The sequence below is a fragment of the Cibotium barometz genome, chromosome 47 (genome assembly GCF_041138505.1).
Source record: "Cibotium barometz isolate CiBa-2024 chromosome 47, ASM4113850v1, whole genome shotgun sequence".
In the NCBI taxonomy this organism is placed as follows: domain Eukaryota; kingdom Viridiplantae; phylum Streptophyta; class Polypodiopsida; order Cyatheales; family Cibotiaceae; genus Cibotium; species Cibotium barometz.
The window spans coordinates 44,237,318-44,260,604 of NC_141092.1; the positions used below are offsets into that span (position 1 = coordinate 44,237,318).

Consider the following 23,287-nt stretch of genomic DNA (forward strand, 5'->3'; position numbering starts at 1 on the left):
AGGATCCACACACATGGCACACATGCAAAGAGCCTCTACCATATCCCTCAGCAGCCACCCATACCACAGCCCCCCACAGGAGTCCCGCCCTACCACCTCTACTTTCTTTACCGCCTCGATGGTAGAGAGAGCTATCCGTCGGTTACAGCATGGGAGATCGGCTGACTACACAGGTATACAGAGTGAGCATCTTATTTATGCAGCTGACACACTGGGACCCTTTGTTGCTCACCTCTTTAATAGGGCACTAGTGGAGGGCCTACTAGTTGAGTGGACTATGCACACCATCGTGCCTCTCCACAAAGCGGGAGACATGCTAGACCCCAGCAACTACATGACTATCATGATTGGTCATACATTGGCCAAACTTTATGGTGCAGTGCTTGAGGTAGAGTTGAGCTCATATGTAGAGAAGGAGGGACTGCGAGCACTAGGGCAGGCTGGATTCCGACTGCTTTCTCCACTATTGACCATATATTCACTCTGAGATGTCTGATTGACCAGGCTAGGGCGCAGGAGAAGAGATTATACTGCTGCTTTGTGGATTTCCGCAAAGCATTTGACACGGTGCCACGAGAGAGACTCTTCCAGCGCCTATAGTCATTGGGGATCCCATCAGAGATGGTTTGGGGCATCTATGCTTATTGAGCAGGTATTCGGGTGCATACGATGCCTTGGGGGGCTATTTGATGTTATTGCTAGCACCATAGGTGTGAAGCAAGGATGCCCACTCTCTCCTACACTATTTGGGCTATACATCGATGAGGTGGCTAACTTCATTGGTCACGGTGGTGGGGACTGGGTAGACATCTCAGGTACCACAGTCCACGTTATGGTATATGCAAATGATATTATTCTGGTCTCTGAGTCGCGGATGGGACTATAGCACCATCTCCATGCACTCGATGACTTCTGCACACAGAGGGGGCTTACAGTGAACCTTGGGAAAACCAAGGCCATGATTTTCCACACCTTAGTGCGAGTTCGACGATAGGCCATCTTCACACTAGTAGGAGGACAGGTTGAGGTGGTAGACTCATGTGTACCTGGGGATTACATTTACGACTCTGCCAGGAAGATTTACTATGGCACAATCAGCCAGGGATAGACTCACACGAGGGTATGCGGCTCTGGCCATGCTAGAGAGACAGTGTCACCAGGCACACTTCTAGGAGCCCCGCACGAAGGGGTGGTTGTTTGACACACTAGTCACCCCTGCTTTGATGTATGCTGCAGCAGTATGGGCACCTGGGCTCGCCACCTCCACATGGTCTCATATAGAGAGGCCTCAGATTCTCATGCTCCCACGGATGATCCGCAGCAAACCCTCCGTTCCACATGACATTGTCCGGACGGAGGTTGCTGCACCTCCTATGCTAGTAGAGGCCCTCTTCTAGACGATATGCTTCATACAGAGGATCATAGATATGCCATCAGATCGACTCTCACATAGAGCTTTTGAGACATACAGGCAGCTCGCAGAGAGTGGAGATAGGAGATCATGGTATTCACAGATGAAACAGTGGCTCACTCAGCATGGTCTCGACATAGATCACCTGCCACCTTTCCAGTATGATATACATGCACCACACATCCAGCTCTCTCACAGTGAGAGGAACAGAGTCCTTCGGCAAGATTTATGGCAGCGATACACTCAAGAGACTTGGATTACACCCAGTCAGCCTCTACCGCCGAAGATGCTATACTACAGAGATCAGTTTATGTGTATCTTAGCGGATGATTCATACAGAGACCTGGATACATCGATGTGTACATGCCTCACAGTGCCCGAGTGGCGATTGGCTAGCTCAGAGTGTCATCACACCAGCTTGAGATTGAGGCAAGTAGGGCAACACGGATCCCCAGAGCAGAGAGGATATGCAGACTATGCTAGGAGGAGGTTGAGAGTGAGGAACATTATGTATGCAGATGCAGAGCATTTAGTGTCATTAGAGAGAGATACACCACCATCGTCAATGGACATCCCTCACTCCGCCAGATCATGGAGTCTGCAGACCAGCGGAGATTTGGCCAGTTCTTGCTAGAGACACAGCGTCACAGAGAGACACTGATACGGACTCATACCACAGGGAGAGGTGGGCGATAGCTCCAGCTCACTGATTTCTTCCAGATATCTATCCCAGTGCCTACCCTGACACAGGAGGGGGTTTACACTTCAGCGCGCTGCGGACCTCAAAGCCAGACGGAGACCAAGAGCACCAGGCTACCAGACTCCCAGACTACATCAAAGGGAGATCACAGAGATACGGGCTCCACATCAGCACCATATCCAGGAGCGGCTAGCTCACTTACACTCACACCCAAAGATCATGCTCCGAGGTATTTTTGCCTCGCCATCGCCTATGTATCACATATTACACCCCCATTATGGTACTGGTTGGAGCTAGACAGATCTGCATTGCATTCTTGTATACCCTATGCATATAGGTTGCATACTTAGCCTCTAGCAGTAGTGCTCCATCCGTCACACCCCCACAATAGCTCAATACTTTCATAGTTTATTTCATGTTCATTTTGTCCTTTTTTTTCAGGACATCCAGAAGACATTGACAGTTGTACATTGATTTGTCTCATAGGTCGAGTTCGGCCTCTAGTAGACGTTAATACAGCTTTCTTTCTTTTTCTTTCTTTCTTTCTCTCTTTATGTGAGCTTCCTGTTTCTGCAACTAACCCTAGTCTGCAGGAAACTCTACTTTGTGTGCGAGTATGTGAGTCCCAACATTTGATATCAGAGCCTTCCTGCTCCTGCACGGGTGCTGCTCCTTCCAGCAATAGGCCTCCGTTGACAGTCCGGTCCGGCTACTCCTTCAGGCGATCCGTCCGCCGCCCGCGATTGCTCCGCCCCCTCTGTGCGCTGCTCGACCGGCCAAGCTCAGCTCGTTTCTGCCTCCATAGGCGGCAGCACTAGTGCTAAGTGCTCCGCCTCCGCCCAGCCAACCGCTGGTGGTGCTATCACCACAGCGGGCGGCCCCCAGCGGAGCTCGACCACACCTGTGGCTTAGGTGGCATCGGACTGAATTCGTGATTTTTTGGGTACTTGGGGCCGTCACCGGCCGTCCCCATGTCGGCTGTCTACGCTTCGTCGTCGACTAGCTTGCAGCTCGCTGCCGTAGGCAGATCCAGGTTGTGCACTACTTGCCGTTGCTGTCCAACCCCGTCGCCAGCCGAAGTTGCACCGGAAGGTACCCGCCTTCGACACCCGCCGTCTGCAATTCACACGAAAGCTGCAGCTCGCACATAGACGATTGCAGCTCCCTTGCCACCGTCTCCGTCACATGCTCGCCCGTCACCATCACCAGCCAACCAAACCTTCTGCAGTTCCATCAGTGGCCCCTGGCAATACCCTGCTGTCGTAAACAATAGCAGATCTCCCAAATGTAAAGTTGGCTTACTCACTTGTTCTGTGTACCCCCTGCACTCGACAGTTACCACTCCCTCATACAAGTTACAGTTTGCTCAATTTGCAGGTACAGAAATTTGGGGCTTTTCTGATATTAGAGCAATTCGATGCACATTAAGAGCAGTATTGTGTGAAGAATTTGGGAGTTTTCCAATTTGATGCAAAATTGGCAAAATTGAACATGCTGCTTTGCTTGGATTTTGGGGGTTTTCCAAATTGAGGTCAAAATCAGTAAATTGAGTCTCTTTCAGTTGCAAAAATTTGGGGCTTTTGTGAAAATTGGGTAGTTGATTGCACATTGAAGCAATTGCAGTTTGCCCTAGTTGAGCGACAGTGCCTTTAGGCCCATTTCCGGGAGGCCAAGAGGAAGGGTTGGCTCTTGGACACCCTCGTCACACTAGCCTTGCTGTATGGAGCACATTTCTAGGGACCAGATGTATCAGAGCAAGATAGGTAGTGTGTGGAGAGGCCCCAGGTTATGATGTTCTCTCGCATGATTCGCAACAAGCCTTTGGTCCTACATGGGATCGTTTAGGTAGAGTTCTCTCCAGGCCCGATGCTTGTGGACGCACTTTTTACACCAACCCATTTAATCAGTCTTTACATTAAAGATAGAGTTGATGCCTTTTGTGGGCAGGGCAATTCCTCTCCAGAAACCGCCGAGTATACAGAGTTTCTAGTGGGTGAGCCTGAGGACAAGTCCCACAGTACCTAGGCTCCTCTGGGAGTTCTTGGTCGCAGTCGTGCCTAGTTCATGGATCTTCCGGGGTCATGCCTAAGGAAGTAGTGAAACCTTCTATGTTGATAGAGACGACGAAGCTAATGACAAAAGCGTTTCTTTTTTCGAGTCTTGGAACGAGCTTGCTCGCTTCTTACCCTGGCTCGAAAAACAAAAAAAGTTGATGCATTTCAAAAGACTTGGCCAAGCCCTATGGATGTAGGTGTTTGCTTCATATTTAGGGTCTTTTTAGAGGTGGGTTAATACAAAAGGCAAATGTTTGTTTGTTTGTGTGTGTGTGTGTGTAAGAGAGTGAGAAAGAAAGAAAGAAAGAAAGAAAGATATATTAACGTCTACGAGAGGCCAAAGTCGGCCTATGAGACAAAAAATAATACAACTGTGTTCTTCCGGTCATCGGAAGAAAAGAAACAAAAGAAAAAGTGTGCATGTGTCTGGATACAACTGTGAATCATCATGGATCGGTGGAGCCCATATACAAACAATATAAGGGGGGGTGGGGATGTGGATGGAGTGCTAAGGCAAGATGCATCTCTATATGTTGAAGGGGTAGTACAAGCATGCTATGCAGATCTATGTCTAACTCCATCCAGTGCCATAAGAGGGATATAAGATATCATACATCGTCGATGCTGAGGCTGTGAATGGCATGAACATGTACCTTGAGTCTGAGTGAAAGCGAGCTAGCCTCTCATGTGTCTCCATCTGGTGTCTCATTCGGATAGCTGCTCTCTCTCGGTGACGGAGTCGGGGCATAGTTACCACGGAACGTCGTTCCGCCTTCCTGGAACGCCGGAACGCCGTTCCGGGCGAAGGCACGTTCCCGGAACGCCGGAACGTTCCGCAAAAAAAAAAAAAAATTATTATTATTTTTTTTTTTTTGCGGAACGTTTGTTTTGCTTGCAGAATTGTATATTCATGTCTTGGGGGAGCAAATATTAGGAAGCATATTTGGCTATCCGTATACAAAAAGTTACATTTTTTTGTGTCATATGTTGACATGTCATATGACGTGGCGTTCCGCGACGTTCCCGATCCGCTCCCGTTCCCGTTCCCGCTCCCGTTCTAGCATCCGACGTTCCCGGAACGTTCCCGTTCCGTGGTAACTATGAGTCGGGGTGCTCTATGTCCAGTCTGTCTAGGTCTTCTCCTGGCTCTCAATTCCTCTGCTCTCTGTGCGGTCACCCCACGTGGTACATCAGCTAGCACTGGCATAGCTCTTTGGAAGAAATCTGTGAGCTGGGACCGTCTCCCACCCCTAGTGGGAGTGGGTGTCTGGAGGAGTCTCTCTCGAGAACTATGAAGCTCTAGTAGTAGTCTGCCAAGCTGTCGCGCATGATAGTCGTACACCTTGGCTAGGTCCTGAGTGAAGTGATAAATAGTGCGTGGTGGCTGTATGATGGGTGGGTGGGTCTCCAATAAGCTCCTGAAAGTGAGGGATAGGTATGTATGATCCGCCCCAATGGGGCATGGTGGTACGGTGAAGTGAGACACCATATCTGCTGCCTCCCGGGATCCCATCACATAATCCACTGTACTACTGCCGCCTCCCACTGGAAAGCAAGTCAACCCACCTGAATCTGGCCACTGAGTCATCCCGTTATAAATAACGAGAGGGTGTCGGGCCCCAAGCTCCAGCAAATGTTGCCCATATCCAGTGCTGTCAGCTCCTCCATTAGCGGAGATCCGAGTGGTCCCTGTATCCTCTGTAGCTAGCGGCTCTAGTCTCAAGGGATCCTCAAAGTCATAGATCCCGCACTGTCTGCTCTGAGTCCGTGCATTGAAGTCCCCCATCAAGAAGACTTCTCCCAGTGTCGAATAGTGTAAGATCTCCTCAGATAAGACAGAGTATGGAGACTCACTAGCCTCTCCTCCACCCGGCTCCTCGGTGGTGGCAAACCGCGACCCCTTCGGAGGAAAGTAGCAAAGGGCGATATAAATCCATCTGGTCTCCGAGAGGCGTAAGCTAATCCACATGTATCTCGCCTCCGAGTCTCGTGCTACGACTCGAACATGCTCATGTAACCCATGTCTGAAAAGCACTGCAATACCTCCTGAACCTCGGGAGGTGGCCTGTCTCATCCCCTGTCGGTGAGCTGACTCCCACTGATAACCCTCAACCCGTGGTAAGCCCCTCTTCGGGCTCTCATGTGTCTCTGTCATCAAGATGATATCCCGGCCCTCCATCACCTCCTCAAGTCTCCCTGGATGTGTCCATAGGACTCCATTACAGTTCCAGATTGCTATGTGTATCTCTTTGTCTTCATGTTGTTTCCTCCGTGTCTCATAGGCCAGATGGCGCTATTCGACCCTCTTCCCATTAATGTAGATGTGACCATCCCTATAATGTGCCTTCTTCCCTTCTTTGCGTGCCGCCTTGATGTTCGGCATGCATAATCTTTTGTGCTCCAGTTGCATCCATGAGAGAGAGAGAGAGAGAGAGATTAAGCGTCTACTAAAGACCCAATGGGCCTATGAGACCAAAGTGATACAATAATGTCCATGGCATATCTCATCATGGAATGGAAAATAAATCAGAAAGAAAACATAAATATAGCTATCTTACTAGGGTGATATAGAACTGTCCATCTAAACTCGTCATTGAATACTAAGAACATAAAAACATGGGAGCAACATCAGCTCCAAGTAGATGGTATACCACTCTCCAAAATGTCAACCATGGGGCTGAGGAGTATGGCCGAGAGGTCTCCCTCAGCTATGTTGGGTGGAAAGGTAGCTCGATGGCGGTTGAGCATGTCCTGGATTTGGAGCTGATGAGGTGATCGTGGCCGCCGTGTGGGGGGGGGGGGGGGGGGGCATGCGGGAGTGCAGAGGCTCGGTCCGAGGTAACTCCTCTCGGGCGAGGTAGGTCCAGAGCAGCTCGTGGAGGGTCCACAAGATCCACTATGTCGGTGTCCTCCACCTCCTGGGTCCGGAAGAAACTGGTGATGGTTGGCTGCCGAGGGAGGGGGCGGGGTGGCTCGGGCCTGTATCTCAAGAAGGTGTCCCTGGGGCCTGTGTCTGCGGAGCTCAAGCAGGAAGAGGCCCACGCAACGCTAGTCCTGGAAGTCAATGATCCTGGAGAGTGGACCGAATCCCTCACGAAATAGACGGTAGATCTCATAGTATACTGGGCAGCGACATATGTAATGCTCCTCCGTCTCAACCTCTGTGTGGCATAGTCGGTAGATCCTCCTCTCTCTGGGTGTCCGTACGAGCTTCCCGGCTCCGAAGATGCGCTCAGCTCTACCTGTCTCCACTCTGAGGTGGTGGGAAGAAACCCGTATCTGGCCAATCGCAATCCGCATGGCATGGGACATGTGAACACTCAAGTAGCTTGGCTGCTCGATGAATCCATCCTCAGTGAGAGTGAGGAAGTGGTCTCTGTAAAAGTGCATCTTCGTGGGGAGCTCTGGGGGTGTGATCATGTGCAATCTGTGTAGAGGCTGAGAAGATCTGACCGGATAACCCAGTTGGTATCTTCGTGAGACAGCCGAAAAAAAGGGGAGTCCAAACTGTACCTCGGGTACGTGTGGGGATCCATGTGACTGATGCGATGGAGGTATGTGACTGTTTGGAAGAGTGCCTCCACTACCATCGGGGCTGCAGCAAACTCTGCCTGGATAATCTGGTGTGGGACTGATGGTTTGCTGGTGATCATATGAGAGAACATCATAACCTGGGGCCTCTCAACTCGTTGCCAATCCTCATCGGATAAATCTGGCCCTAGAAAGCTGCTCCATAATACACCAAGGCTGGTGTGACGAGGGTGTCAAAAAGCCAGCCCTTCGTCCTGGGCTCTTGGAAATGTGCCTGGAAGCAGTGCCACTCAAGTAAGCTCAAGGCTGCATTTCCCCACGTCACTCTCGCATGTGCTACGGGAAGCATGGTAAAGCGTGGGCCACTGAAAGTGACACCAAGGTAGACTTAGGATGAGACAATCTCCATAGGATCCCCTCTATATGTGAAGCTCAATCTGGATGTGACGGGGTGAGAGGGATTGAAGACCATTACCTTGGTTTTACCAAGGCTAACAGAGAGGTCCTGCTGAGTGCAAAAGTCATTTAAGGCATCCAACTGTCTCTGAAGCCCTTTGGCTGAGTCTGAGAGGAGGACGATGTCATCTGCATAAAGTAGTATGGGGATCAATATGCCTGCTAGTGTGGGACCAGTCCGGCCTAATCCATCAATGAAGCTCGAGATCTCATCAATGTAGAGGGCGAAAAGAGTGGGTGATAGAGGACAGCCCTGTTTCACCCCAATAGTGCTGGAGATCTCCTGTGATGTACCTCCTAGGGCTCTCACTCGTCTGGTGACGGACTCATAGAGGGCGATGATGCTCCAAACCATGTCAGATGGGGGGACTCCGATCTCCTGTAGACGGTGGTGTAAGAGGCGTGCTCGGGGTACAGTATCAAAAGCTTTGCGGAAATCCACAAAGCAGGAGTAAATCCTATGGTGTCGTGCTCTACCCTCCTCGATGATGGCACGGAGGGTGAAGATGTGGTCAAGGGTAGAGTAGCTCCTCCGAAAGCCAGCCTGTCTTGAGGCTCTGCATCCTTGGCTCTCTGCAAATGATTTGAGCTCCGCCTCTAGCACTGATCCATAGAGTTTGGCCAATGTGTGGCCAATCATGATCGTCCTATAGTTATTAGGATCAAGTGGATCTCTAGCTTTGAGGATGGGGGTGATGGTGTTGGTAGACCAAGAGGGTGGAAATCCTTCACAAAGAGCTCTATTGAACATGTAGGCTAGTAGGGGCGCTAGATGTACTCGGCAATGTACTGGGAGCATTGATCATGGGCATGCAAGATGTACTCGGCAATGAGTCCCTCATGAGCTAGGGCTCGTCCATTGCGTAGTCTACGAATGGCCTTGAGGACCATGCCCTTTGTGAAGAAGGTGGAGGTGGTGGGGCGTAATGGTATCCATGATATCCTCATATAATGGTAAGTACAGTGACTGGCCATGCTGTGCGGCGTAAGGGGAGTGGCGTGGTGCTAAATAACACACAGCAATGTGGATGACTCTATCACTGCTAAGCTGTAGCTGCACCCAAAGATATCGTGCATCCTCGTCCTTCCGGACGATGCTGAGAATCTGTTGAAGATGGGATGTAAAAAGGACAGCTACCCCCCCAGAGCCACGTACTCCTCCTCATGTGAGGGTGTCGCCTCGAGAAGCTGACTCCCACTCATACCTGGCTGTGTATGGTAAGCTCCTCTCAGGGCTCTGATGAGTCTCTGTATAAAAAACGGCATCCCTGCCTGTGAGAATCTCGCTCAAGTCTCCTGGATTCGACCACAGCATGCCATTGTAGTGCCCACTTGCCTGCTCTGTGGGCCTCATGAACAGTCACCATCGCCTCACGCCGGTGTGCCACCTGTGCTGGAGTGATATCATCTCCTATGTACACCTGTGTGCCCTTGAGGGCAGCCTGCCTGTCTAATAAGGCTTGTCTGCTGGTGGCGTCAGGGAATCTAATGATGAGGGGTCACTCTCGTGTCATATCCTTTCCTGCCCTCCATGTATCTGCAAGGGGGGGGGCGATCCCGTCCACTCCTAGCATTTGGCAAAGTGTCATGGCATCCTCCTTTCGGGAAGCCCCTGCCTGTCCGTACTCGCACATTGAGGGCCCTATCCTTCCTGCGTTTCTCCTCCTCGAGAGTCTCATGTATGATGCTCTGCGGGGGTTTGTGCTTCTTCACCACCTCCACCCAATCTTTTTTAGTGGTCTGCAATTCTTCCCGCAGCTTATCACTCGCAGCTTTCAACTGCTCCAAGTCAGTCCTTGAACCCTCCTGAATATTCAGTTGCCCTTCCTCCACTGTATGGTTCTTGACCGTAGCCTTTAGGGCTTCCATTTCTGCCCGGAGTTCCCCTATCATTGGGGCAGCTTTTGGCATTCCTGTTTGTTGCAGCTGGGTCTCTTTCAACATCTGAATCACCTCTTCCTGGTGGTTCAGTTGGGCTGTCAGTTCTTCAATCCTGTTGTTCTTTCCCTGTATCTCATTGCGGAGGCCTTCCAAGAACCCTGTCCAGCACCTTCTTTTGTTCGCCCAGTAATTTCTTGGTGTTGTCCTCCACTGTCTTGATGTATGCCTCTAGCTCCTGTAGGTTCATTGTCTATTTTCCCCTAGTTGCTGCCTTGGGGGCCTGAGCAAGGGCGGGTGGGAAAACGTGTAGCCTGACGAGCACAGAGCAGCGCGCAGAGCAAGGGAGGCGGAGGAGAAGTGCACTTGTGTACAGTACGGAAGCAGGGGCACAGCGCGGCAAAGAGCGTCTGCGCGCTCGAAACTGAGAGGCAGAAGCGGGGCAACAAAGGCGCAGCGCGGCAGGAAGCAGCAACCAGGGCCACCAGCGCGCAGCGCGAACAGAGGAGGGGGGTCTACGCAGCTTCACGCCATGAGAGAGAGTAATATTAACGTCTAGAAAAGACCCCAAGGGTGTATGAGATAACGAGTGATGCGATGATACCATGGGTATACTGAGCCATGGAAAAAGTAGTTGAAAGGAAATGAAAAACACCTATCACTTGTCTATTGTACATACGATATTAACATATGGCCTTGTGTACGAGAGAGAGAGAGAGAAAGAAAGAAGAAAGAAAGTTGTATTAACGTCTTCAAAAGGCCAAAATGACCTATGAGACCAAAAGGTTACATCATATCCATGAGGTACATCATCTTGGGTACAAAATAGTAATAAAGAAAGATAACCAAAATCTAGATCTGATCTAGGTACATGAGCAGAGAGCTCTCATATCACCCTAATACATCCCTCATGGGCTGCTGTGACATGGGGCTCAAGGTGGTAAAATTGAGCTGGCGCGAGAAGGTCTTGCGATGATGGGAGATGATGGCCTAGATCCTCCTGTGGTGGCGTGGCCGTGGGCGAGGGCCATGGGGTCTGGGGCGTCGAGCTCTACATAACTCAGTGGCTGTGTTGAGTGTCACACCTGTCAGCCGAGCTCCTGCACTAGCATGTGGTCTGGGTATGATGGGTGGATCGGCCCTCGAAGTGTTGGTATGGAAGAAGTCGGTGAGAGCTCTCTGTGCTGGTGCTCGAATAAGTACAGCTGATCTGGATCTCACTAAGGACTCCCTGTGTCTACGGAGCTCTAGAAGAAAAAGTCCCAGGCATCTCTGATCTGGGAAGTCCATGATCCTGGAAGGTGGTCTGAACCCAGCTCGGAAGAGGCCGTGGAATCTCCCCTAAATCTCATAGTATACAGGTCATTAGCATATGTAATGATCCTTTGTCTCGGGCTCTGTGTGACAGAGTTGGCATATCTTGTCCTCTGGTGCGGCCGCCCTAGGGCCATATCTGGCAGTCTCCACTCTCAACTGGTGGGACGAGGTGCGGATCTGGCCGATCGTACATCTCACCCCAAAGGATAGGTGTGTGTCCATGTAGCGTGGGCGGATGATGAACCCATCCTCTGTCAGGCATAGGAGGTGATCTCTGTAGAAGGCCATCTTCGGCCCCAGTGGACGACTAGGTGAACTCCATGTCCTTTGAGTATCCACTCTGACAATGTCCTTCCTGATAACCCTGTTCCGCTCTGTGCGGCTGAGAGAAAATGACGGAGCCTCTATGTTGTACTGGAACAGGGGAAGTGCCTCTATTTGCATACCGTGCATGCCAAACCAAGTGCCTACCTGTGCATACCAGCACTCTGTATCTCCCTCGAGTGTCAACTGTCTTGATGTCACCAGCCTAGACATTTCCGAGTATGAAAGGGGTCTGGTGGACTCTAGGATGTCTAAATATTTGGAAAGTACAAGCTTTGGGAATGGGGGATTATCCTTGAATACAAAGGACCACACTCCTAAAATTTAGGAGAGTTGCTATTTTTGGCCCGACTCCGATGGAAATTCTGTTCGCGTCATTACATTTTGAATTGAGCAGATACCAAGAGTTGACAAAGTGCCTATGACAGAATGTCTACTAGTTGGGATATTTTTAGAGAGAAAATTTATGTAAGGACCCATCTCTTAGATTGGGACATGTGGCAAGAAACTGGACCAAAGTGAGACAAGTGGCCTGACACTTGTTAGAAAGTGGATCAAAGTGAGACAAGTGGCCTCACACTTGTCACTTCAGCTATTGTGTGGCTCTCCACTTGTCATTGTAGCCTTCTCTTGCCTTTTTAGCTCATGGGAGGCCCAAATCTATAACTTGGAGCCCTCTCTCTTCATTAATGGAGGCTCTCTTGCGGCGCACTAGCCTCTATCACCAATACAGGCTGCTCTAATGATGTCTACTCTCTCTCTCTTGAAGGCTGCCCATTAAGAATACCGGCTGTTGGGGACTATTTTGGAGGCTTCCATCGCGAAGAAATACTGAAGGCAAGGGTATTTAATCATTTATTATGATTTCTAGCCATGGTACTTGGTTGTACCAGCCCTTGTACTTGTTGTATCGGCATTTGTACTTGTTGTACCTATTGTACTAGTCCTTGTACTTGTTGTACCAGCTTGTACCAGCCATTGTACCAACTGTACCAACCATTGTACTTGTTGTACAAGCATTTGTACTTGTACCAGCCACTGTACCGGCTGTACCAGCCATTGTACTTATACCGACTGAATGGAGAGTTGTACTTGCTGTACCAGATGAAGACCTGTGGTTTTTGGGAAAGAATCAGTACCCACACGGAGGTATATGGATTATATTGTCGGTTTGGCATTTCTACAGCCTGTGTTCCGGCTTGGTAGCCTTGTGTTGGGCTGTGTTATGGCCCTCAAAGCTTGTACATGATATTATTCTCCTTGGGTAATAAAATACTCCAAGGGGGGCGGGTCGGCCCATTCCGACCTCTATGCGGTGTCACATGTGCAAGCTCCATTTTCAGCATTTGTGGATGTTTTGTCCAGCTTTAATGTTTTATGCAAAGTGATTATGGATATGTGTTAAGGCTGTGGCCATGTTTAAATGTTTTAATATGCATTGATGGTATCAACAAGTGTGTCAAAGGCCATAGTCCCCCGGGCACTCGCGAGTTTCACTCGAGAACTCCAGGACTAGCCGGGGTATCTATCAAGTGGAAGCTCCCATAGCCTGTGCCAGTATGTCACTGTCTAGAATAGAGCCTCTGTCACTATCGATGCAACCCCCATCTCTGCCCGCACAATCTAATGTGGCACTGATTGCTTACTTCTAATCATGTGTGAGATCATTGCCACTAGGGGCCTCTCCATCGGCTTCCACCCATCATATACGTCCTCAGTATCTGTCTCTGCCGGCTCTCTCCTCTGTCTCCTCTTGTGGTATAGGCTAGGACTCCCGATGGGGGCACCATACAAGAGTGCAGGTGTAACTAGAGTATCAAATAGCCAAAGCTTTGTCCTCGGCTCCTGAAATTGTATCTGTGAGCACTGCTTTTATAGCAAGCCAAGGGTTGCATATCCCCTCATCAATCCAGCTTCGGCCGCCTTCCGCATCGGGAACTGAGGTCCAACAAAAGTGATCCCAAGGTATACATATGAGGTAACATACTCCACAGGCTCTCCACTGTATGTAAACTGTACTGCAGATCTACTTATCCACTGTGAGGAGGTGTTGAAGATCATGACCTTGGTCTTTCCAACATTCACAGTGAGGTCGCGGTCCTCGCAAAAGGCCCGTAATGCATCCAAATGCCTCTGCAGCCCCTCTGGTGAATTAGAAATAAGAACAATATCATCTGCATACAAGAGGATCGGTATCAGGACTCCTGCCAAATGTGCTCCTGGTCCTCCCTGTTTGTCTATGTAATCTGAGATCTTGTCAATGTATAGACAAAATAGAGTAGGAGACAAGGGGTAGCCCTGCTTCGCCCCGATAGTGCTGTGTATGATCTCTGAGTCACCTCCTGGAGCCCATACTCTGCTTGTGATTGACTCATAGGGTGTACTGATCCCACAAAGCATCTCTGCTGGCACTCCCATATCCTATAGTCTCCTCATTAGTCTGGCCCGTGGGATGGTATCAAATGCTTTGCGGAAATCCACAAAGCAATAGTATATCCGATGCCCATGAGCTCTCCCCTTCTCAATGATCCCCCGTAGTGTAAAGATATGATCTAGTGTGGAGTGCCCTCTCCTGAAGCCTGCCTACCCCGGTGCTCTGAGTCTCTGCTCCTCGAACCATCTACTAAGCTTATGCTCCAAAATCGAACCATAAATCCTGGCCAAGGTGTGACCAATCATGATAGTCATGTAGTTATTGGGGTCCATGGGGTCACCTGCTTTCAAGATAGGTACAATAGTATTCGATGACCAGCTGACGGGGAAGCCCTCACATAAAGCCCTGTTAAACATGTGAACTAGTAAAGGGGCTAGCGTGTCCCTAGCATGAGAGAAATGCTCGGTGAGGAGTCCATCATGATCCTATGCTCTCCCAGTCTCCATCCTGTCAATAGCATCTCTCACCATGCTGAGGTGAAAGAAGGAAGAGTGTGGGGGACGAGGTTCAGGTAGATGGGAGAGAGGTGGCTGCTCGGGGACATGGTAGAGAGAGGTGGCATAAGTGTGCTAGGTGCCAGGTGAAGTAATCGGAGTCGGAAGGCGATGCGGCCAGTTGATATTGTGCTTATTCTTTCTATCTTTAGCGGTGCATTTTCCCTATCAACTACTTATTTGCTGTACTAATTATTTCTATTCGCTACTCCCCTTAGTGCTAGGCTTCATTATGGCTGAGTGTGCCCTGCATCTCCGGAGGTTTGATAGAAACTCAGTACGAAGGGCTTTGTGTGAATATATGCTCTTATGTGTGTGTGTGTGTGTGTGTGTGTGTGTGTGTGGAGTGTGCGTGTGAGAGCATATCTTGATATAGAGTTCTACACCCACTATTGGGCATTGATGACGTTAGTGGGGATGTCGTAGTATCTAGTCCATACTATGCATAATGGAGTTGATAGTAGTTGTATAGACTTGTGGGTTGACTACCATGAGTATATAACATGCAGCTTCCTAAAAGGTGAATTTGGGCATGTTCCTGGATTCATCTAGGTATATATATTGGAAGATCCTCCGGGCCTCCTTACAGTCCCTTCCAAGAAATAGTCGGTATAGCTCCTGCTCAAGCGTGGCTAGGTAGGAAGATCACTCACGCCTGTTGGCAAGTCGTGGATCCTAGCGCCATCTTCCGATGTAGACGGGCTCGGGTATTACGACATTCCTCGTCATACCAGCTATTTTGTGGGCAGTCTCTCCTGTGTAGGGGTGGCTTTGGAGTGCGGGAAGGCGGTTGCAGTAGACGTATGGAGGGTGGCTGAGAGGTGTGTGGTAAGCTCATCAAGTGGGATGTGGGGGTTGAGGTCGGAGAGGATGCGGTAGACGTGATCAGAATAGATGGAAGAGGTCTCTCTGGTGAAGTGGTATTCTCGGACGGTGATGGGGAAAAGCAGGTGGTTGGATGGTGTATCGGCATGTGAGGGAGAAGGCCAGGTATGCTTGGTCGGCTGCAACACCGATGGGGCGAGGAGAGATGGTAAACTGCAAAATGAGTGGGATCAGAGAGAGGGATTCCATTAGATAGTCCACTGTATTGGCTCCATGTCCGAAGGGGTCGGAGGTGAAGGAGTTGGATCTAGGCCATCTAGCCGGGCCATTATAAATGGCTAGCCTATGAGCCCCGTTGAGGGCTAAGAGATACTCTCCATAGTCTATCTGGGCTGCTGTATCCTATGATGTCCGCTCCAGATCCGTACCCACCGTGTCGATCTCATGGTACATGGGATCATCTGTCTCAAAGAAGGGTACCTATGCACCTGCGGTGCGGGCATTGAAGTCTTCAGCCAGGAGGATGTCCCCTAGACTGGAAAACTTCATAATGTCATCATAAAGGGGCAGGTACGGGGACTCGCCATAGAATTGGAGGGTGCAAAGTAGCACACTACAAGGTAGATGTCTCGGGCCCTCTCTGTCTGGATCCTCACACACAAAAACCGTGCGGCCTCATCCCGTTCTACCACTTGTATCACATGTTGAAGCTCCTCCCTGTATAGTAAAGCCACCCCTTCCGACCCCCGGGTACCCCCTACTGTGTGGGGGTGTGGGCAGTGAACAGACTCCCATCTGTATCCTCTCACCTCTGGAAGCCGACTCCCCTGGCACTCATGTGTCTCTATGTATACGACCAAGTCTCTCCCTCTAAATGTCTCCTGGAACAGACCTGCATCTGTCCTCAAGGCACCATTGCAGTTCCAAACCGCAATCTCTAGCTTGGTCTCACAGATCTCGCACCGTCATTTGGCACATCGCTCGGTGATTATCACCCTCCCATCTCTGTACACTGCCCATTTCCTTGCCTTCTGTGCATCCAAGATGCGTGGCATGCACTCCCTCCTCTGTGCCACCTGTGCTAGTGTGAGATCGTCTTGGAGGTAAGTCTTTTCTCCTTTTAGTGCCCGCCTTTTGGTAAGGAATGCTTGCCTCGCCTCCAAGCCCGCAAACTTGAGGATGAGTGTGCGTTCCTTGGTGGTGTCTTTGCCCACCCTCCATGCCTCTATCGGCAATTTCCAGCTTTCTAGAAGCATAGTGCTATGGCGTCCTCGTTCGGCAAGGCTCCTTCCTTCCATCCCACCACTCTCACATTCAATGCCCTAATCCTTCTTTTCTCCTCTTTGAGTGTGTCATTGATGATGTTTGGGGATGATGGTGGGTTCCGTTGCTTGTTGGTAACCTCAATCCAGCTGCCCACTTCTGCCACTTGTTTCTGTGTCTTCTTAGTCACCTCGGCCCATGTGGTTGCCTCGTTTGCCTTCTTCTCCTCTTGTTCCTGGAGGGTCTTCATTTGCTCTCTAAGTGTATTCAGCTCATCATTGAGGGATAGTTGAATTTCTTCTTCTTCGAATTGAGTACATGCCCTCAAGGTATCGTTTTCCACTTTAAGGGTGACGACTTGGGCCTCTAGCTCCGTGATTAGTGAGGTTTGGTGGCTGGTTTTTGAGTCCAACAGGAAGAGAGAAATATAGCAGGAAGGGCAGCGAAGAGAGAGAGAGTGAGTGCTGTAGGCAAGGGCGCAGGTCACTGGTGCACAGAGGAAGATAGGCGGAGCTAGCCGAAGAGAGAGAACGACTGTAGGAAGGGGGGCGAAGAGAGAGAAAGGGGCAGCGGAGAGAGAGAGAGAGAGAGAGAGAGAGAGAGAGAGAGAGAGAGAGAGAGAGAGAGAGAGATGAAATGTTATATTAACGCCTTCAAAAGGCCAATGGGCCTATGAGACCAAAGTGATACAATAATGTCCATGGCATATCTCACAATGGAATGGAAAATAAAATAGAAAGAAAACATAAACATATCTATCTCACCGGGGTTATACAAAACTGTCCATGGAAACTCATCATGGAATACTAAGAAAATAGAAACATGAAAGCAACATCAGCTCTGAGTAGATGGTATACTACTCTCCAAAATATCAAGCATGGGGCTAAGGAGTATGACCGAGAGGTCTCCCTCAACTATGTCACGTGGAAAGGTATCTCGATTGAGCATGTCTTGGATCTGAAGCTGATGTGGTGATCGTGGCTGACGGGGTGGCCGAGGGCGTCGGGCACGCTGGAGTACGGAGGCTCAGTCCGAGGTAACTCTCGGGGGACGCAGGTCCAGAGCAGCTCGTGGAGGGTCCACAAGATCCACTATGTTGGTTTCCTGCACCTGTTGGGTCCGGAAGAAACTAGTGATGGTTGGCTGGCGAGGGAGGGGGCGGGGTGGCTGGGGCCGAAGCTCCCTCAAGAAGGTGTCCCTGTGGTTGCAGAGCTCAAGCAGGAAGAGGCCTAGGCAACGTTGGTCCTGGAAGGCAATGATCCTAGAGAGTGGACCAAATCCCTCACGAAATAGCAGTGAAACCTCCCGCAGATCTCATAGTATACTGGGCAATGGCATATGTAATGCTCCTCCGTCTCAACCTCTGTGGGGCATAATCGGTAGGGGCATAATCGGTAGATCCTCTCCTCTCTGGGTCTCCGTATGAGCTTCCCGGCTCTAAAGATGTGCTGAGCTACCTATCTCCACTCTGAGGTAGTGGGATGAAACCCGTATCTAGCCAATCGCAATCCGCATGGCATGGGACATGTGAACACTCAAGTAGCCCAGCTGCTGGATGAATCCATCCTCAGTGTGTGAGGAAGTGATCTTTGTAGAAGTGCATCTTCGTGGGGAGCTCTGGAGGTGTGATCCATGTGGAATGGGTGTAGAGGCTGAGAAGATCTAACTGGATAACCCGGTTGGTATCCTCGTGAGAGAGCCGGAGAGAAGGGGAGTGCAAATTGTATTGAAGGGGGGGTAGGCGGTCCATGCGGAGCCCATATACTAAGAACCAAGTGGAAACTAGTGCATACCATACTCCAAAGTGGCCCTCAAGTGCTAGCTGTCTTGAGGACTCTAGGGCAAGCCTTGGGTACCTGTGGGGATCCATGTGACTAATGCGATGGAGGTATGTGACTGTCTGGAAGAGTGCATCCACTACCATTGGGGCTGTAGCAAACTCTGCTTGGATAATCTGGTGTGGGACTGATGGTTTGCTGCAGATCATATATGGGAGAACATCATGACCTGAGGCCTCTCAACTCGCTGCCAATCCTCATCGGATAAATCTGAGCCTCAGAAGGCTGCTCCATACATCAAGGGTTTTGTGACAAGGTTGTCAAAAAGCCAGCTCTTCGTCCTTGGCTCCTGGAAATGTGCCTGGAAGCACTGCTGCTCAAGTAAGCTCAAGGCTGCATATCCCCGTGTCACTCTGGCATGTGCTGTGGGAACCATGGTAAAGCGTGGGCCACTGAAAGTTACACCAAGGTAGACATAGGATGAGACAATCTCCACAGGATCCTCTCTATATGTGAAGCTCAATCTGGATGTGGAGGGGTGAGAGGTATTGAAGACCATTACGTTGGTTTTACCAAGGTTAACAGAGAGGTCCCGCTGAGTGCAAAAGTCATTTAAGGCATCCAACTATATCTGAAGCCCCTCGGCTGAGTCTGAGAGGAGGACGATGTCATCTACATAAAGTAGTATGGGGATCAATATGCCTGCCATTGTGGGACTAGCCCCGCCTAATCTGTCAATGAAGCTCGAAATCTCATCAATGTAAAGGCCGAAAAGAGTGGGTGATAGAGCGCAGCCCTGTTTCACTCCTATAGTGCTGGAAATCTCCTGTGATGTACCTCCTGGGGCTTTCACTCGTTTGGTGACGGACTCATAGAGGGCGATGATGCTCCAAACCATGTCAAATGGGACTCTGATCTCCTGTAGACAGTGTAGGAGGCGGGTTTGGGGTACAGTATCAAAAGCTTTGCAGAAATCCACAACGCCGCAGTAAACCCTTTGATGTCGTGCTCTACCCTCGATGATGGCACGGAGGGTGAAGATGTGGTCAAGGCTAGAATGGCTTCTCCGAAAGCCAGCCTGTCGTGAGGCTCTGCATCACTGGCTCTCTACAAATGAACTGAGCTCTGCCTCTAGCATTGATCCATAGAGTTTGGCCAATCATGATCGTCCTGTAATTATTAGGATCAAGTGGATCTCCGGCTTTGAGGATGGGGCTGATGGTGTTGGTGGACCAAGAGCGTGGAAATCCTTCACAAAGGGCTCTATTGAACATGTAGGCTAGTAGGGGCACCAGGGTATCATTGGCATGCGAGATGTACTCGGCAATGAGTCCCTCATGATCGTGGGCTCGCCCATTGCGTAGTCTACGAATGGCCTTGAGGATCATGCCCTTTGTGAAGACGATGGAGGTGGTGGGATGGGGATCTGGTGGTGGGGGTAGGGGTAGGGGTGGCTAATGGGGGATATGATAGAGGGAGCGTGCATAGGAGTGCCATGTGTCTGGGCAGGTGATAGGTGTGGGAGGGCAATGTTCTCGGAGTTTCCAATAGGCCTCTTTGCAGTTTGGCCCTAAGAAAAGTCGGCCCTAAGAAAAGTCGGTATAACTCATCCTCTTTCCGAGCATAGAACTCCCGTTTCTTGCGTTGGGTGAGGCGTTGAGAAATCCGTTGTGCTTGGCGCTTCGTGATTTGCCCAATCCGTACCTCATGCTTAAGACAGGAGCGTGTGGCCCGGCATTCGTCATCATACCAACAGTTCTGGGGCATGGAACTGCAAGGTGGCTTGGCAGTAGACCGCCGCGTGCAGATGAAAGAAGCGGTGGCGGATGTGTGGAGTATGGTGGTGAGCTGTGGTGTGAGGGTGGACAGGGGACAGCAGGTTCCACATCCTGGAGTTGGCGGTAGATGTGGTTGGAGTAAACAAGGTCAAGCTTGTGATCAAAAAGGACCCGAGTGTAATGTGAGATGGGGGGTGGTGGTAGAGGGACGGGTGGTGTGTAGGTGAGAGTGAAAGAGAGGTAGGCATGGTCAGCTTTATAAGGGGGTGCCAAAGCCGGAGATCCCATAAGGTAGTCCACGGTGCTAGTACCTCCTGAGTGAGAGGAGGAGGTGAGGGCTCCGGAGGAGGGCCATCGGGACATCTCATTATAGATAACGAGACCCAGCTCTAAGAAATATCGTGCTACAGCAGCAGGTCATGCTACAGCAACGAGCGAGAGAGAGAGAGAGAGAGAGAGAGAGAGAGAGAGAGTTATATTAGCATCTTAAAAAGACTATGAGACCAAAATGATGTGTACAGTGTCCATGAATCTCGTCATGGATGAAATAAGAAAAAACAACAGTAAACTAAAACTGAAAACTGAAAGCTAAGATCTCAGACTCTCTTTTTATACAAGATGAAAAATCTAGATGGTATATGGGAGAGCTGAATAAAAACAGTCAATCAACCCTGTATGTGGGCTCATCCAGGATTTCCATCAGTCTTATCATTTCCTCAATATAAAGTCTTCGTTCAATATGCTTCTCATCATAAAATTGTGTAGCTAATCTTGATAGATTCATAGTGCGTTGCTACAAACAATTGTTGTCAACAAAAATGCAAATTTGGATGTGTTGTCTTAACAGGCGTGTGATATCAAGGATCCTTCTCAGAATATTGAATGGACTGTGCCTGAAGGTGGCGGTGGTCCTAGATATTCTATCATGTAAATCTTTGTTTTTTCAAGCTTACCATGCAAATTCAATGTTTTTGGGGTCAAGTTATATAAATTGTATCAAGTAATGATGAACAACTCCCAATTGGATATTCATGTACATTTGAATGGAAATTTTTTTGTAATCAATGTAAACAGGATCGTGTGCCATCTTTTTTTATTAAAAAAATTGATGGTATTATCTTTATTTCTATTTCAACTGCAGTGTCAAGTTATGAAAAATGAGTCCATTTTATTAAAATAATAATGGTGAGAATTTCTAACATACTGTGCTTTGAGTTCCGTCGTCGAATGAATGTTATAAAAAATCCTTATTTTTAGATTTAAAATGAGATATTGAGCTTTAATTATTATCCTCAATTTCGATTTCCACTAAGGAATCATGGACGATTACTACTATAGTTTTGTGGATCTAATAGTGGCCTGAGATTGAAACCCAATTTCTCGTTGTGGCCTTTTGCTTGACGGTTAAAATGGCTCTAAGGGGGTTGTTTACAACCTTCAAATTTACCACTGTGGGCTGAAGGGTTTGAGACCCCCCCGGCCCCCCCCCCCCCCCCCAAAAAAAAAAAAAAAAAAACGTTGCATGAGTAGAGTGTATCATGAGAAAAAAAAATTGAAATTTTAAAGGAAAAATAGGGCTAACGTACTATTATGCCTGTGCAATTGTATGAAAACTTCCTATATACAAGGAGGTAATGTCTTGCTCTATGGTGCTAAAGCATCTCCCACATTTGGAGGTTGAGAGGATGGAGTATATCTTGAGGGGTGGAGGTGCTTGGATCTCTGAGGGGACTTCACTCGATTTTTGGTGACTCCATGTGTACGACAAGCTAGTGGGTGTCTCAGTGGTGAACTCGCATGTTAGTCTTTAATTGGCCAATGGAATTCCTCATGGTGTGGGACAGATATTTGTGAAAGGTATATCTAGGATATTCAATGCGTATATCCTCATTGGTCACCTATAGGTGAACGATGCAATTGATCTTCCCTCCTTTGAAAGGGTTTTCCAAGCCATAGTCGAAGAGAGGGAGACAATCCATATGTGAAGGCCATGTGACAAACTAATTGGTAGAGTGTGCATACCATTAACTTCTATGACCTTGGTGAGCCAATTATCTAGAGGACTCCAAAGCCATCCGTGGAAGGCGATCTTTGCGTAGATATGATGCATGCATGTGACGTTTTGGAACCAAGTGCAAAGTGCTCCGTGTGAAGATCCTCATGGTCCTTGGCTCTACTAGGTCTTTGTGAGATTAGTTGCGCTGAAAGGATTGGCAGGGCAAGTGAAGCAAGATAAGTTAGGTGGGGGTTGGTTTGGCATGTCATATAAGCAATGGCAATATGCCAAGCACATATCTCCTACATATAAGGGGGTATGTAATGGGAGTGCATGTCCTTTTTTTCAAGGCATGCCATGCATATGAGCTATCTACGCGCAAGAAGAGTTGGTACAATTTTGTCGCATGGTTTACTAAGAATGCTTACTTCTTCATATAAGTGAAGCAACATAAGTCTCTTCTTATCACATGCACATATTTGTTTGGTCACCTTTTCTCAAAGAAGGTGAAACCGTGAGACTTTGTACTCATCATCACACCACTGATGTTGAGACAATGAGCCCATTGGTTTTTTCATTGTGGGTGTGTGGGAGGATTGCTTGGGTAGATTCATATAGGATGATTGTGAGATTTGTGGCGATGGCACGATCAATGTAGCCAAAACAAGATGATGGTGAAAGTGGATGCCGAATATAGAGGGATCTAGTGTTAATAGAAGATATTGTGAGTGTGGTTTGCCCCAATGGGTGGTGCTGAAATGGTGAATTATCATATATGTCTTATAAGAGCAAGAGACCCCATTAAATAATTTGCTCTACTTTAGCTAGCTCCATGTGGAAAGATGACTAGGCTAGTTGATGTCACCAATGTGATGTATCGCAACTCGTGCATGACACCCATATCCAAAGAAACACATGCCATAATTAATGATATCTTGTGATGAGTGCTATCATCCCATCTCCATAAGGTCTATTTTGAAAGCATGGCTGAATTTGCATGGAAATCATACATATATACTTGTGTCTCCTTTGTCTAAGCATTAAGTAT

The 23,287-nt window shown here is 49.0% G+C and overlaps 1 protein-coding gene across 2 annotated transcripts in view; it reads left to right on the top strand.

Moving 5' to 3' along the window:
* The window catches only part of ETFQO (electron-transfer flavoprotein:ubiquinone oxidoreductase), a 107,273-nt gene extending 85,952 nt beyond the window's left edge, over positions 1-21,321 (top strand). For both annotated transcript variants that reach the window (XM_086784778.1, XM_086784777.1), the window contains exon 17: positions 21,091-21,321. In XM_086784778.1, coding sequence (XP_086640904.1) covers positions 21,091-21,098 — 8 coding nt within the window. In that variant the 3' untranslated portion in view covers positions 21,099-21,321. The remainder of the gene's footprint in view (positions 1-21,090) is intronic.
* The last annotated feature ends 1,966 nt before the right edge of the window (positions 21,322-23,287 follow it).